The 16,898-nt window shown below is 36.5% G+C and overlaps 1 protein-coding gene across 1 annotated transcript in view; it reads right to left on the reverse strand.

Moving 5' to 3' along the window:
• Positions 1 to 16,595, reverse strand: part of LOC137392747 (proprotein convertase subtilisin/kexin type 7-like) — a 30,389-nt gene extending 13,794 nt beyond the window's left edge. The window contains exons 1-8 of the mRNA XM_068079069.1: positions 16,551 to 16,595; positions 14,778 to 15,271; positions 14,437 to 14,659; positions 13,170 to 13,268; positions 10,724 to 10,869; positions 6,898 to 7,036; positions 1,885 to 1,979; positions 946 to 1,116 (exon numbers count right to left, since the gene is read on the reverse strand). Of these exons, the coding sequence (XP_067935170.1) occupies positions 946 to 1,116; positions 1,885 to 1,979; positions 6,898 to 7,036; positions 10,724 to 10,869; positions 13,170 to 13,268; positions 14,437 to 14,659; positions 14,778 to 15,203 (1,299 nt within the window). The 5' untranslated portion in view covers positions 15,204 to 15,271; positions 16,551 to 16,595. The remainder of the gene's footprint in view (positions 1 to 945; positions 1,117 to 1,884; positions 1,980 to 6,897; positions 7,037 to 10,723; positions 10,870 to 13,169; positions 13,269 to 14,436; positions 14,660 to 14,777; positions 15,272 to 16,550) is intronic.
• Between the last annotated feature and the right edge of the window lie 303 nt (positions 16,596 to 16,898).

A 16,898-nucleotide genomic window follows, 5' to 3' on the forward strand; every position in this document is an offset into this window, starting at 1 on the left:
GTAGATGATATACTAGCTAGTAGTACAGTAACCAAAGTAGATGATATACTAGCTAGTAGTACAGTAACCAAAGTAGATGATATACTAGCTAGTAGTACAGTAACCAAAGTAGATGATATACTAGCTAGTAGTACAGTAACCAATGTAGATGATATACTAGCTAGTAGTACAGTAACCAAGGTAGATGATATACTAGCTAGTAGTACAGTAACCAATGTAGATGATATACTAGTTAGTAGTACAGTAACCAAGGTAGTTGATATACTAGTTAGTAGTACAGTAACCAATGTAAATGATATACTAGTTAGTAGTACAGTAACCAAAGTAGATGATATACTAGCTAGTAGTACAGTAACCAAAGTAGATGATATACTAGCTAGTAGTACAGTAACCAAGGTAGTTGATATACTAGTTAGTAGTACAGTAACCAATGTAGATGATATACTAGCTAGTAGTACAGTAACCAAGGTAGTTGATATACTAGCTAGTAGTACAATAACCAAGGTAGATGATATACTAGCTAGTAGTACAGTAACCAATGTAGATGATATACTAGCTAGTAGTACAGTAACCAATGTAGGTGATATACTAGCTAGTAGTACAGTAACCAATGTAGATGATATACTAGCTAGTAGTACAGTAACCAATGTAGATGATATACTAGCTAGTAGTACAGTAACCAATGTAGATGATATACTAGCTAGTAGTACAGTAACCAATGTAGATGATATACTAGCTAGTAGTACAGTAACCAAAGTAGATGATATACTAGCTAGTAGTACAGTAACCAAGGTAGATGATATACTAGCTAGTAGTACAGTAACCAATGTAGATGATATACTAGCTAGTAGTACAGTAACCAAGGTAGTTGATATACTAGCTAGTAGTAGAGGTAGTAACCAATGTAGGTGAAATGTATGCCACATGTCAAGAGAGGTCACATACCTTGACAGATGTGAGCACAATGAGATGTTGAATGTCCCTCCAGGAGAGACAAGGATTGACAGAAAGAACAAGAGCAATTACTCCCGCTGCCAGTGGTGCAGCAGCACTCGTACCAGAATGAGAGTTAGTACAGCCAGTACTTTGTGGCCGATGCGTCACATCAGTTGTTACCTACAGACAATAGCAAAGGTAGTCAATCATCAGTTGAGATGAAAGCATAGAGCACTATACAACTGAATATACTGAACTGTTCATCCTCAGTTGAGATGAAAGCATAGAGCACTATACAACTGAATATACTGAATTGTTCATCCTCAGTTGAGATGAAAGCATAGAGCACTATACAACTGAATATACTGAATTGTCCATCTATTGTTATGATATACAACAATCCCTCGTTACTTTCTGGCTAACCTTTCGCAGTTGCTGTACTTCGCGGTTAAACAACGTTCATTAGAAAATAAAAATCCCTTCAAAAACTACCCAAATTAGCATGCGTAAATACACATAAAATATATTTCCAAACATGTGACTTCCTTCTCACAGCAAACACAGTTAATCATAAGTACGAATATACAGGCCAGATGAAGTCCACACTACACCCGTTACTACGTAGGTCCGTTCTCTCGCTTAAAATAATGTGACTGAAAATGAAATAAAAACTGCAATTCAATCCAAATTACTTCAATTTACTTATTCATTATATAAGGAGTACATCAAAGATATTTCGAAAGGATTTTAAGTGTTCTGATGTTAAAACTTGGCTCATTCATATACTTTAAAAAATTAGTTTCTATTTTGCGGATTTTTACTTATCGCAGGAGACGCCGGTCCTCATTAACCACAAAAAGTGGGAGATTACTGTAGCTGTGTTGCTGTGCCTGTTATCACTACGCCACTCGCTACGCCACTCGCCACGCTACTCACTACACTACTCACCAGCCCAGAAGTGCCATCACCGCTGGGAGTCACAGCTAGCATGGAGGAGCAGTCCTCAGCATAGACAGGCTTTTTTCCTCTCCGATCAACAGCGCCTGCAAAGATGGAGTAGAGCTCTAACTATGCCATCTCCATGGTGTCAAGCGAAGCAGCCAAGTAAAGCGCATAAGAAATTTTACGCAGAACTTAGTTCATACTCAAGACTAATGTGCTGAAAGAGAAATCTTTTTAAGGAGTTTGAACTCTCAAAGTTGTGACACACATGTTCATGATTGAGTGGTTTGGTGCCGTACGAGTCTCAGGTTGAAATGACGATTTAAAGATAAGTTTTCAATCCTTTGTTTTTTGTGACGTCGTTTTATCTTTGTCAGCCATCTTTATAGACAATTTTATCGTTAAAAACACGAATCTTTTGCAATGAACTTTTGAAAGCGATGTTTTTGTTTACAATTTTTTTGTTACAGTATCAAAACAACACCAAAAAGTACTATTAAATAAAAGAAAAACGATCGTTTTCTACAAATATGGCGGCAGTTTCGTGAATGAGCGCATGTGCAAACAGCTTTATGAAGTAAAAAAAAAAGATAGATAAGGAATGTAACATATTGAACATAAACTAAACTGTATATATAACCTAAAGAGATCAGATAAAGAAAAAATTGCAAAGACTAACATTTGTTCCAACCATAAAAACACACAAACTTGGCATCATGGAATACAACAAGTACCTGCCATACCACTACTGACGACAACAAGGAATAATGCCTGATTCAGATCGATGTCGTATGTCTGGAGTGCGAGGTACTGCGCCTACACGCGATCGCGCCGAACAATTCTTTGGAGTGCGCACAGGATTTATTTGCATCATTGTGCGATTTCATAGCTATCGCGGTTCGAATTAATCGCACACCTGCATAAGCTTGCATACCCTAGGACACTTATGTATTCGCGTCATCTAACTTTCGCATTTTCGCGATGTCATCCTCTCGCGAAAATTTCATGAGCGAAACTAAACTATCATAACGAACGAGCGAAAACGTGAAATTAAATAGCTTTGTTCATTGATATCCACAATAAAATCTTCATATTAGAAATGCAGGCAATTTTCGTCTGTGGTTGGACTCAATGGGAAATTTCTGGTAAACTCATTATAGCTAATACACCGACTGAGCAGCATGGCAAAGCAAATTAAGAGGATATCAGTTTAGTCACTGAATTTGTAACTGATGAGGATGAAAGTCTGGTAAGTGAAGTCATAAAATTGAAGAATAATTATTGCAATGATGAATTTTATTGCCAACCAAAAAAAATATCAACCCTCACCAGGTCCAACCACATTATACAGTTTTGGTTGTGAACAGACACATTAAAGACCGTGCTGCTACTTTAATTATCTGTATAATCACGAAAATCTAAATATTGATTGGCTATAATGTCATCAACAACTAATTACCTGTTTTATGACTCGCGTGGTAGTTAATGAACTCACAGAAAAATGTTCGTCTTTAGATTAGAAATTCTCAAACAAAAGTTTGAAATTACTTCGTTGTTTTAGGCTGATTTTATAGAGAAATCTTCGGACAACACAGTCATTTTCATAAAACTTTTAAAGACCGTGGGTTATGTGGTCAACGAATAATAAAATCAGGTTACCACGCAATTGCTGAGAAAGTCCAAAAATGCGTTTATGGCAGTGGCCCCTAGAAAACGCATAAATGCGTTTATGGCAGCGAAAGGGTTATACAGTTTTGGTTGTGAAGTTGGTTGTTACCTATCTATTTTCTTCTTCTTGGGATTCGATTGTGAAAGTCACAGCGGGAGGGACCTAGACGTCTTTGATAGTCCAAGAAACAAATAGCAGCAAGTGATCAAATTGAATTATCGATCTCACCCACACATTTCAACCTGCGGTTTACAAATATGAACTAGTCCCAAATTGAGTTTTTTTTCTTATTAGCAAACTGGACCTGAGGAATGTAATCTGTTTTTTTCACTGCATTTATTTTCACATCACTATATTTTCGCACTCATCAGAGCCGCAAAATTAAGTTGCAGCGAAATTTTACTCTGTGTGCTACTCACGAAACTAAATACTGGCGAAATAAAAGTGTCCTAGGGTAGCGGGGCACAACTACACGACATTGGTCTGAATCAGGCTTAGGCTAAGTCAAGTGATAATTACCAACAGCTAGATAAGCCCATATATGTATCGCCCAACCTTTTAATCTTTACAAAGTTAAGCGTGGTTATGGTAAAAGTATATGAATAACTACCCTAAAAGATAATAATTCATGATTGCTATGCAAAAGTATGTAAAATATCATGGCCCGCTGAAGATATTATCAGTGTATGAAAATCAGTCTATGATTTTACACAATTGCAATATTAATGTAATAAATACATCAATTAAAGTTTGACAAAAAATCTAAATTACAGCGGATGTTATCATTTTCAACTTGCAACAGCTGCAAGATGTTTAGCTATAACAAAGTCATAATTTACATACACCATAGCACCTATGTAGCAACTATGTCTTATGATTGATCAAATTCTGTATGATGTCCATTTTATTCCCACGCGTCTTGATGTGTTAAAGTTCAACATCTTTAGAAACTTCAAGCTCAGAACTTTTTCAACAGCTGTTAAATGTTTTCAATAAAATATCACAAATTATACTGTTAAACTTTTACCTATGTACATTTGTAAACATAAAAAAGCTTGAAGGTCTTTTCTGCTTATTTAGGCCATGATATACTTTTGCTATTTTAATAATTAACAACGTCATAGATGAGAGGCAGTATTATGCACTGCCCGTGAGTGTAATCTACTATATAAACGGCAATCGTTGTCTATCTGTCTGTCCGCTTTATAGAGTACCGTACTTTTCGGACTATTAGCCGCTACTTTTATATAAGGGCGTGTCTATTCTGTGGTTTTTTCACCGCTAGGGCGCATTAACGGGAATCTCCGGTTAGTACACGCCCCTATTATAATACGTAACCTGCTATTCATCGTAGGGATGGACGATGAATACTGATATGCTAATAGTATGAGTTGTCTTCTCGATATATTGAGTCACCGATAACTCCCAAATATGAGCAGTATAAATAAATTATATGGCGGTCTTTTTTTCGATACGATCGTACGAAGCAAACTTAATTAATATGAGTAAGTAGTAAAATTAAATTAGTAGTAAATATTAGTAGTGAATTAAATAAAATTTACTACTCTTTAAATAAATTAATGAGTAGTAAATTACATCTAATTAATATTTACTGCCAACGTGTACCGGGAAGGTCATGTGAACATTTGTTTCTTGCAACCACTAGAAAAACGCTGTTCTTTATCTACTATATAAACGGCAATCGTTGTCTGTCTGTTTGATTGAGTGTCCGCCTTATAGAGCGATCTTTCCTTTTATCGTCGTACGAATTTCGGTCATACGAAGCGAACTGAATTAATATGTGTAGTAACAGTAAATAAATTATAGAGCGGTCTTTCTTTTTCCATTCGGTCGAACGAAGCCAACCGAACTAATATGAATACTAAATATCGTAATTTCGTAATATGGACTATTAGCCGCTACTTTTCTCTGACGATTTGAGCCAAGCGGCTTATATAAAGGTGTGGCGATTCTGTTGTTTTTCTTTCACCGCTCAGGCGCATTAACCGAAATCCCCGGTTAGCACGCTTTTTAAACAGCAAATTTTCTGCCGTGTTAAAAAGCACCTTCCTGAGTTCTGCGGCCTATACAAAGGTGTCTATACAGCTATACAAATGTATTATTTATTAAATAAAATAAATTAACGAGTAGTTATTTACATGCAATTAATATTTACTGCCAACGTGTACCGAGAAGGTCACGTAAACATTTGTTTCTTGGAGCCACTGGAAAAACGCATTTCTCACCTACTAAATTTCCACATCAAAAAGGTAAGTGTTTCTTATACGATGTTGTATTGTATATGAATTGCCACATCTCCACTACTTAATAACGTTGAATTTGCCGCTGTTCGTGATAGTGGGTCATGTTCATTTCCTTCAGCAGCCGAGTTACTAATTTTTTTTCAGCTACGAGTAGGCCTACTGTAACTTACTATTACAGAACTTTCACGAGTACTCCGAGGGTTGCGATACGCTATTGTGAAAAGAAAGAGAGCAGCTGCTATCGACTTACAGTCACCCTGCATCAGCCATGACCAGCTATACGTCGCCTGCTCAAAAGTAGGCACACGCCGAAAACTGTTTCTTCATACGCCCGACAGAAAAACCAAAAATGTTGTCTATCCGCAAGTGTTGCGTTGAACTAAGGAAGAGAGAGAGAGGGAGAGAGAGGGAGAGAAAGGGAAAGAGAGGGGGGAGAGAGAGAGGGAGAGAAGGGGAGAGAGAAGGAGAGCGAGGAGGAGAGGGGGGAGAGAGAGAGGGAGAGAAAGAGGGAGAGAGAGAGGGGGAGAGGGAGAAAGAGAGGGAGAGGGGGAAGAGGGACGGAGAGAGAGAGGGGAGAGAGAGAGAGGGGAGAGAGAGAGAGGGGAGAGAGAGAGAGGGGAGAGACGGAGAGAGGGGAAAGAGGGAGGGAAGGAGAGATGGGGAGAGGGAGATGTAACTGCATATTTGGAGTTGTTTTACAGTATGAAAGCCAAATCTCAATAAACCTTATGCTGCCCGTGAATCTGTTCCTGTAGGCGGGTAATGCAGCTAGTGTTTTATAAATGAAATAATGTCTTATCTGCACTTACGACGATAACACCAAAACAAATTAATGTCATATGGCCGAGGGGGGAGGGGGGGGTTCACTGTATATAAATGGATGAATGTTATTTATCTACGTTCAAGCAACTAAACAACGGTTTGAAAGCTGAAAACTGATATCTTACAATGCCATGCGTGCGCCTTGGCATATGATGGCGATGAAGGTAAGGTGAACCAATGAATGTGAATCAATATTGAGTCAGTTTTGAACCACTGTCACATATATTCAGTTCCAACAGGAAACATTTATGGAATAAAACTCACCTATGGTCACAAAGTACATGGAGTTGGCATAACCGTCAAAGTTGCAATTATCAAAGTTTTTTCCACCATTGCCACTAGCGACAACATATATACTTCCATATCCATTTCTTCCTTTCATTATACCGTTTCTTATGGCAGCCTGCACAAATAAAATATATTTGTGAAAATATGCATGACCTCTGCTAAGGGTTCCAAATATATGTCAAGCATTACGGCCTATTCACCGATCAACTTTTCATGCGTATAAAATACAATATGAACTACAATAGAACGGAAATTGCATTCGTGATAATACAATAGAACTAATCAGCAACTATCTGTAGTTCATTGTGAGTGCCCATACATGTAAGAGTGTAACTCGGTCAAGAATGATCAAACAGGTTTCAAATATCATCTACACAGCAAACAGTAGAATGTTCCCTCTCATAATATCACCCTTTCTAAAACGACCTTAGGCCTCTACCTTTGACCTTCAGTGACAGGTTACTGCTTATGAGACTGACGAGTAGGTATAAAGGATTAGAAAGTTCAGATTTTACAACAAGCCAGGATAGTAGACTACGTGATCATATGCTATATGATTAGGCAAAGACAAGCAATACGATTACTAGTGACTATCATGACAAGTCAGCGCAGCGTCATAGAGTGATTAATTAATCTATAAGAAGTGATAAAACTGCTAGTGTTGAGGAGACAACTGCAAAAATGAAGCAGGAAATTGGGGATATAGATAAGAACCTCTCTTAAATATGACAGGAGAGTTTTAACAACTTCCTGTAGTAACGGCTTCTTTATGCTAAGATTTGTCAAAGGCTATATAGATTCACCTTCATTGGTCTGCCAATTGTCTGATGGACTGTTGGAATGCTGCCAATCCAAACATTTCCATTTCTGACTATGAGTACTTCGCATAAGCATATATAGAGGTGACAAATTGACTCTTTTAATATTTTTGGTACAGCTAGAAACTGATAAAACTGAGAAAACCATTTTTGGTTACAGACAAGTTATTTGCCCTGTTATTGCGTTTCATAAAATGTGCAGCCTTTGCCTCTGTCGCGCATTCTCTATAATAACCACAATCTATTTCAATATAATGGTTGTTAACTATAATAACCACAATCTATTTCAATATAATGGTTGTTAACTATAATAACCACAATCTATTTCAATATAATGGTTGTTAACTATAATAACCACAATCTATTTCAATATAATGGCTGTTAACTATAATAACCACAATCTATTTCAATATAATGGTTGTTAACTATAATAACCACAATCTATTTCAATATAATGGCTGTTAACTATAATAACCACAATTTATTTCAACATAATGGTTGTTAACTATAATAACCACATCTATTTCAATATAATGGCTGTTAACTATAATAACCACAATTTATTTCAATATAATGGTTAACTGAAATAAAATAACTGATTCAATGTTTTTATGAGAAACAAAGGGACATAAAATTAATTAGTTCCCAGCCTGTATGATTCACTACTACTACTAAATAGTATCTATGAGTTATAGTATGTATGAGTAATAATATTATACCTGTGAGTAATAGTACCTAAGAGTAATAGTACCATTGAGTAATAGTACCTGTGAGTAATAGTAGCTATGAGTAATAGTAGCTATGAGTAATAGTAGCTATGAGTAATAGTACCTGTGAGTAATAGTACCTGTGAGTAATAGTACATATGAGTAATAGTACCTATAAGTAATAGTACCTGTGAGTAATAGTACCTATAAGTAATAGTACCTATAAGTAATAGTACCTATGAGTAATAGTACCTGGGAGTAATAGTAGCTATGAGTAATAGTACCTATGAGTAATAATACCTGTGAGTAATAATACCTGTGAGTAATAGTACATATGAGTAATAGTACATATGAGTAATAGTACCGGTGAGTAATAGTAGCTATGAGTAATAGTACCTATGAGTAATAATACCTGTGAGTAATAGTACCTATGAGTAATAGTACCTACAAGTAATAATACCTGTGAGTAATAGTAGCTATGAGTAATAGTACCTATGAGTAATAATACCTGTGAGTAATAGTATATATGAGTAATAGTACCTGTGAGTAATAGTACCTATGAGTAATAGTACCTATGAGTAATAGTACCTGTGAGTAATAGTACATATGAGTAATAGTACCTATGAGTATAGGTTTTTACAAATAGAAATACAACAGATTGCGATACCAACAATGTTAAGTAATAACATAGAAGAAATTATTTATAGATAAAATAAGTTGCCTTTTGGAATACACTACGATGGCATAGTACCTTCTGACGATGGTAAAGCCTTATTGATGCTAGGACAATAACATGATACAAATAATAATAGATCGATTGCATTGACGTATTGGCTATAACTAAGGCTGAGATGGCACCGGCTCATAATGTACGTTAACAGAAATATACCTTAGTCAATCTTTTGTACATTAACTGAGTTGTGCATTAATTTAAAGTAATAACTGAAGGTCCGCTGTACATCTGTTCCACATCATAGTCTATAGTCATATTCTCATAGATTAACTTATAGTAATAACTGAAGGCCCGCTGTACATCTGTTCCACACCATAGTCTATAGTCATATTCTCATAGATTAACTTATAGTAATAACTGAAGGCCCGCTGTACATCTGTTCCACACCATAGTCTATAGGCATATTCTTATAGATTAACTTATAGTACTAACTGAAGGTCCGCTGTACATCTATTCCACACCATAGTCTATAGGCATATTCTTATAGATTAACTTATAGTACTAACTGAAGGCCCGCTGTACATCTGTTCCACACCATAGTCTATAGTCATATTCTCATAGATTAACTTATAGTAATAACTGAAGGTCCGCTGTACATCTGTTCCACACCATAGTCTATAGGCATATTCTTATAGATTAACTTATAGTAATAACTGAAGGTCCGCTGTACATCTGTTCCACACCATAGTCTATAGTCATATTCTTATAGATTAACTTATAGTAATAACTGAAGGCCCGCTGTACATCTGTTCCACACCATAGTCTATAGGCATATTCTTATAGATTAACTTATAGTACTAACTGAGGGTCCGCTGTACATCTGTTCCACACCATAGTCTATAGTCATATTCTTATAGATTAACTTATAGTACTAACTGAAGGTCCGCTGTACATCTGTTCCACACCATAGTCTATAGGCATATTCTTATAGATTAACTTATAGTACTAACTGAGGGTCCGCTGTACATCTGTTCCACACCATAGTCTATAGGCATATTCTTATAGATTAACTTATAGTACTAACTGAGGGTCCGCTGTACATCTGTTCCACACCATAGTCTATAGGCATATTCTTATAGATTAACAAAATGTTCAGGTTTCTCTCTATCTCAATGGTCAGCATTATTAAATAATTACGAGCAATTCTTTGCCGCGAGTCATAATAACATTATTATTATAATGTTATTAAATAACATTATGTTATTTAATAACATTATAATAGTATTAATGTTATTAAATGACATTATTATTATAATGTTATTATTAATATTAGTAATTGATGCTATAGATCTTGTAGCGAACCAACGAGGATTTCCATTCACTTTATCCGACACACAGTCCTTGTATCGAGACTGCCATATTATAAGTGGACTAAATCATATTATTACCATGATTAGTAATAAATGAAACGAACTAGGGAGAGATGCTGAGCTCACTCGATCTTGATGAGCCCAAGTAACTTTATCAGCCAATTAACAAGCCCTATCTACAGACAATCTATGTCATATCTATAAGAACAAAGAGAATACATGGACAAGACTTACCTTAGCTAACGTATGGGGCCCGTCTACTGTCTCCCCATCATCCTCTGGACCCCAACTACACGAATAGATATCATTAATTGCGTGCTTGGCAGCAAAGGCATCACGCTCAAGCAGGTCAGTCATGCTGCCATCTAATGCTCGCACTCCTGCAAGATGCCAACTCAAGTGATTCAAATGAAACAAGAAGTGCCACTTAGAAGCTTATTTTAGACTAAGGAAGCTTTCCGACTACTTACTAGTATTCTAGAGGTACACGCGATTGAATATCGAAAAACATACCCACAGATGAATCCAATGAAACATTTTTAGCATACAAGGAAAGCAATCAATTATCATTGAATATAAACATTAAAATGTTTACAAAGATCTCAGGCTATGACTCTGAATGATACATGAACACACATAGGCTATCTCGGTTATCATGTACCTCTGCATACTCCAATCCAAGTAAAACTACTGTTATTCTCCTAGAATCCTGAGAGGTAGCCTCATGTTCCTAATCACTTCCTACACAGAGGAAGCCAAATGTAACTTGAGATAAGAGCAATTCTAAAGCCAGCAATTTGTTCCCTTCAAGTCTCTAAGCATTGAATGTCAGTCCACATTCCTTTCTGGCTACGCATTGCTAAATAACTGCATATTTAGCTGTGTACTGTTGCGCAAGGCCCATTCAAAACAGCCCTGCAATCACTTTGGTCATCTTTAGCCTGTGAGGCATTAAAATATAACTTTGATTAATGAGAAAAACATGGTACACGGCAAGTATCATTTAATGTGACATGTGACAGTTTTGAGTTTGTCCGTCACCAAGTATTTAGAAGAAATGGGCAACAGCTCTGGTGAACTGGCCTTATCAATGGACAGCCACTCCCATATGATTAATGTAATAACACAACTAAACGTATTTCTCTGCTGAAGGTCCAGAAAAAAAGCCTCGTGAATTCATCTCCAAGAACACGCGTTGGCATGTTTAAAGGAAAACCTACACGTGTAACATCCTATAAATTGAAATGTTTCATATTGATTGGAATTCATCCAAGCATGTTGAGTTATTTTTGAATTTCATGGTGACTTCGGTCCCTCAGTACTTCCATGAATCATTCTCAGAGAAAGGGTTACGAATAGTTTATTAATACTGTTTGAAATATTACTCCTCTAAAGGCACCCACCACGCAGCAAGTAATACGAGAATTGATAAAATCTGTCGTGTTAACGAGCATAGGGCCAGCATAGGTTAAACACAATGTCGACCGAGTTATAACATATCAGATAATTTTAGAAGCTTCTTTTTCTAGAATTTTTGCTCTGCATTGTTGTACTTGTTTGCTCTGTTAGACAAGCCCTGGACCTATATGACCAAACTACATGTACTTTTAGTTACAACAAGAAAGTTAATCAGAGAAACAGTCTGATCTTCCTTCACTTCTGCCCTATTCAAACAGAGGATAGCCTGTAGTACTATTGTGATGGTTCATCTCCAGCATAACTTAATGTGTGTAAAGCGGTGCAAGCCTATAGAGAATCCCCAACCTTTGTGTGCACACCTTGGTATGGAAGGTCTTGTAGTGATTTCTTACTGCTCCAAAAACATAATTCAATCTTTTGCCCAAACAATTCTCATTCAAATCTGAGCTGATATCTATATATATATATATATATATACCATTATTATTATTATATATATATATATAAATCTAAGCATTTGTTAGTCTCTCATCCGAGTGTCCAGTTATAGTGATAAAATTATAGGAACAAAATACCACTCCGTACTAGAATTGAACTCGGAAACAGTGGTTTAGCAGACAGGCGCGCTAATCGCTATGCCGCACAGCCACCTTGCCATAAAATGTAACAATTGTTTGGTTACTAAACTTACTACTAGCACACTGGAAGATCCCCATTGCGTGAAAGATCATGATGCGTAACAATTACAAGTAGCCTACAATTATTTCCAGCTGTGGAAAACCGGCTGCATGGCTTACTGGTAGTGCACTTAGTGTCACATCCATGTATCCTCTGAATGAACGGGTTCAACTCCTGTAAGGTACAATCTTTTTTTCTGCGCGGACGAAAGGACACGGCTTTTATTATAGTAAAAATTTAGCCTAGCTTGAGTTACTCAAATTCAATGGGTAAAGAAACTTAGCCAATGGCAACTACATTATCTAACGCTTTTTTAAGCTGTTTTAAATTTTGCACGAATGTGTAGCGTAAGAGGTTAGAGAAGTTTTTAACAAACTGTTTTAGCTATGCCTCGAGCTTTCAAATATTTGAACTATGCATTGGCTGGACACGCAGAAATAAACAAACACCTTCATTTAAAAGTCAGAATGGTAAATGTTGTATATATTGATTATCAATACTTTTTCTGTGCAAACTTTTTTATTACTAGCGCAACGCCGGGCATTCAACTAGTAACTTATAAAACAGCTCAAGAGCAACCAACCTGATATGGAAGCCTCATAGGCTATTCCTACACCGCATATACCATTGTTGGCCACGGCTGCAATCTCCCCAGCGCACCGAGTACCGTGTTCATTGTGATCTACAAATACATTCCATTAACAAAAATTATTGTCTCTACACATTCTTCACTTTTTTCAATTTTATACATGACTAGCTGTGCCTCCCGGCGCTGCCCGGGTGTTAAAAATCAGCTTATAAACTAAGTAAGCTAGTAAGCTTACTGATTCTAAGCTAGTAAGCTAGTAATTCCAGTAAGCTAAGCTAGTTAATAGGCACTAGGCTTCTAATGGTGGTAGGTCATGACGTTGCGCCAGCATTGCTGTTCAGCTCCAGCTATTCTAATAATAGCTATAGCCGGAATGACAGACAGACGACAGACATAGTATGCTTTGAGAAATATATATATATATATAGATAATTCCAGTCATGCAAAGCGTAGCACTATATGGAAACTAGATGAATTTAATGCCAGTAACTTCTGCAAAAAAAAATAACAGAAGATTCAAACAGCAAGTTGATGCTTGTATGAACAAACGAGCCTCACAACAAAGACTGGCTAAATCTCACTCTTCACGTTCAGATAATGCATAGCATTGTTGAGAGCCAGACATGTTGTGACAGTGGTGGCTGCTGGACAGCTTACAGGAAGCAGCACTTCCATACTGTACAGGAAGTAACACCTGCAGTTGGTGGCAAAATGCCAAAAATCAGTTATTTATTAGCTACATACAGAGCACGACACCGCGCATTAGGATGCCCTGCTTCTTGTAGCTTGCTGTATTGGAATGAAGGTGATATATAAGCTTTATTAATCATATAGCTGAGCAGGTATGTAAAGGTAGAAACTTTGATAATCATATGGAGAATTGTTTACTCTTGTTCCTTGCAGGTTGAAATGAAAAAAACGGAATGATCGTTAAGAAAAACATGTGACGATAACTCCTGGTGAGAGGATAATGTTAGTAAGATACACTAAATGAATTTCACTTTGTATGACTAATGCAGCCATTTTATTCAATAATATTTTAGATTATAGAGACATTAACATATACATTTTACTTGTTTGATATGCCAAAGCTAGGCAGCTAAGTCTCCATCAGTGCTAAAGTTAAAACGTTAGAAGGATCAACTTTGTGACCGGAAGAAGAACACTTGAAACAGGCCCCAAGGCTAGAATGATTGGATGCTCAGTCTAGTAAATACATTTAAATCTGTTCGGTTACAGAGGTAAAACTCAAGCCACTGACCGATTGGTTTGCCATTGAGTTCATTTGGCATTGGATCATTATCGTGATCATTTAGGTCTATGCTTCCCTCAGGGTTGTAGTTGTCCTTGAGATCTGGGTTGTCCCACTCTAGACCATCATCGACAACAGCCACGGTCACATTGCGTCCCGTGACGCCGAGTGCCCAAACACCTGACACATTTAGGTACACAGTCTGCTCAGGACTATTGCTGGCATCTGGGTGCTAAAATCATTCCAAGTAGTACAAAGTTGGGTCTGAAAGCAAAGGCTTCCTCCTGTGATTGCGAGCTGCTACACAAAATAAAAGCATCACAACACAAGCAGATCAAATGTGTACATACCAAGTGCCACTGCTTAGTATAATTGGCATCATTAAATTTTATTCTCCGCTTGAACCTGTGCCTTTCCCAAATTTCTGCATACCACTCAACGTCCTTCAGCTTGTTAAGTTGACCATGCAGATGCTCCTTGTTGGCACGAACCGCGGGAGCACATGTTGTGTTGCTAAACGCGCATGAGCCATTGGCAAAATGGTAAGTGTGAGTATAAATATAACAGTCATCTATGAATAAGCAAGGCGATGTGTGTACAAGGCCAGCATCCAACAAGTCTGAAGTGGTATTCTTGTCAGCAAAATCTCTAAGTTTGATGGCATAGAGCATTGTCTCAGCATGACTACCCTTCCAGTCAATATGGTTGAGCACGAGCTTGCTAAGAGACAAGCTGCTAAGAGCAAGCCAAATGGCTAATGCTAGAGCAAGAGTCATCCTCTCTAATTGGGCCGACCATGCAGCTCGTGAATAACACGCTAATGGAAAAACTTGGAGCCAGTTTTCTACAACAGTACATAAATTCATAAAGTTATGCTTTTTTCAATTCATATAATGACGAAATTTATGTACTGTAGATGAAGTCAAGGGAAAACACACTATCTGGTGACCAATAAGTACAAATTTGACCTTGACCTCATAAAATAATATAGAACCATGCTGAATTCCATATATATCTTATGAGCAGGTCTAATGGCCCCTCTACTTGAACATGTAAAACTAGGTTTGAGTTTTGTAGTTTCCATCAGGGACTATATCGGACTTTCATAGCACTAGGTAATCAATGTTTGTAAGGAACTTGATAATAATAAAGGTAATGTAATGGTACTTCTGGTGCTACACAACTGGTGCCATTTGCCTCAAATAACATTCTATCTTGTACACCAGGGTTGAAAAAAAACCATTATTTTAATCGAATAAATCGGATTTTTTTTATTTCAATCCATTTTATTGAGGATCATGATTTTTTTGATGATTTAATTTTTTCACTCATGTAAATGGTCACTTATTTGTCACTTAACGAAAATAATGTTTAATTTGCAAAATTTCACAAATTTGTTTGCCAATGCAAAGAGTTTCTTTACAACAGTTGAGTAACATACTTTAGTAAAAAAATTATTCAATAAGGAACAATTGCTTGATGATCGGTCATCAATGATTCAACCTTTATTACAATGTAGCATATTTGGTTCATAAAAAGAAAGTTTTATTGGGTTTCCATAGCAGAGGCAATATATATTACGCGCACATGAAAGCCATTAAAAAACTACCAAAAAGCTATCAGCTGCGAATTGAGATATAATCGCAATCGATTTAGCCTCTCTGATACACGCTCAAGATATTAAAAGTGCTCAATAAAAATTGATTGAAAATTATCTAAGATGTAGTAACCTTGATAAAGGTTTAGTCATACAGACCTGTAGCATTGGCCAAATGCTCAAATTATTATTAGAGTGCAGGATATCACAATTAGATATATCGTAGTAAATCCATCCTAAACGGATTTATGGAAATATTTATGTTGAAAGCACTAAAAGCTTAACTTTTTCTTGACTAATTGAAGTGGCAAATTGCTTTATTTGTTATGCAAAGCAAAAAATGCAAAGATACGTTTTCTTTTACTAACGTCAACAAAGAAAGTCTAACAAGCAGGCCGTTCTAATTATATTTTTGAGAAAATTAAATTAACCTACTAAAATCAAAACGTAAGCAAAGTTAGAAATGACATACGCACAATGTGTATTGAAACTAACCAGTGATCATAACATGACTAACACCACTTACGTTTATAAGTTGTACTACATTCACGTTCACTCTTGACTCGTCCATCAATAAACTAAATGGACTATTTGACACCCAACATGATCGTCGAACAAAACGATTTTGACGTCGCCGACATCAGTACTGTGGTCGGTATTGCTTTATCACTTCGCCATTTATACGGCGTTCACATACATGTACACTACGTACACGTACAGTATTCGATTTTTATAGTCGACATTCGCTATAACTCGCCAATAATGAGAGTTGACATTCTTCATTGGCGAAAGCTAATTTTTTGTTATATTACACAGATTTATGTTTTTAAAATTTGAAAAAGTTGAATTTTTTACTGTTTTATTTCATAACATA

This window comes from Watersipora subatra, chromosome 4 (genome assembly GCF_963576615.1).
Source record: "Watersipora subatra chromosome 4, tzWatSuba1.1, whole genome shotgun sequence".
Classification (NCBI taxonomy): Eukaryota; Metazoa; Bryozoa; class Gymnolaemata; order Cheilostomatida; family Watersiporidae; genus Watersipora; species Watersipora subatra.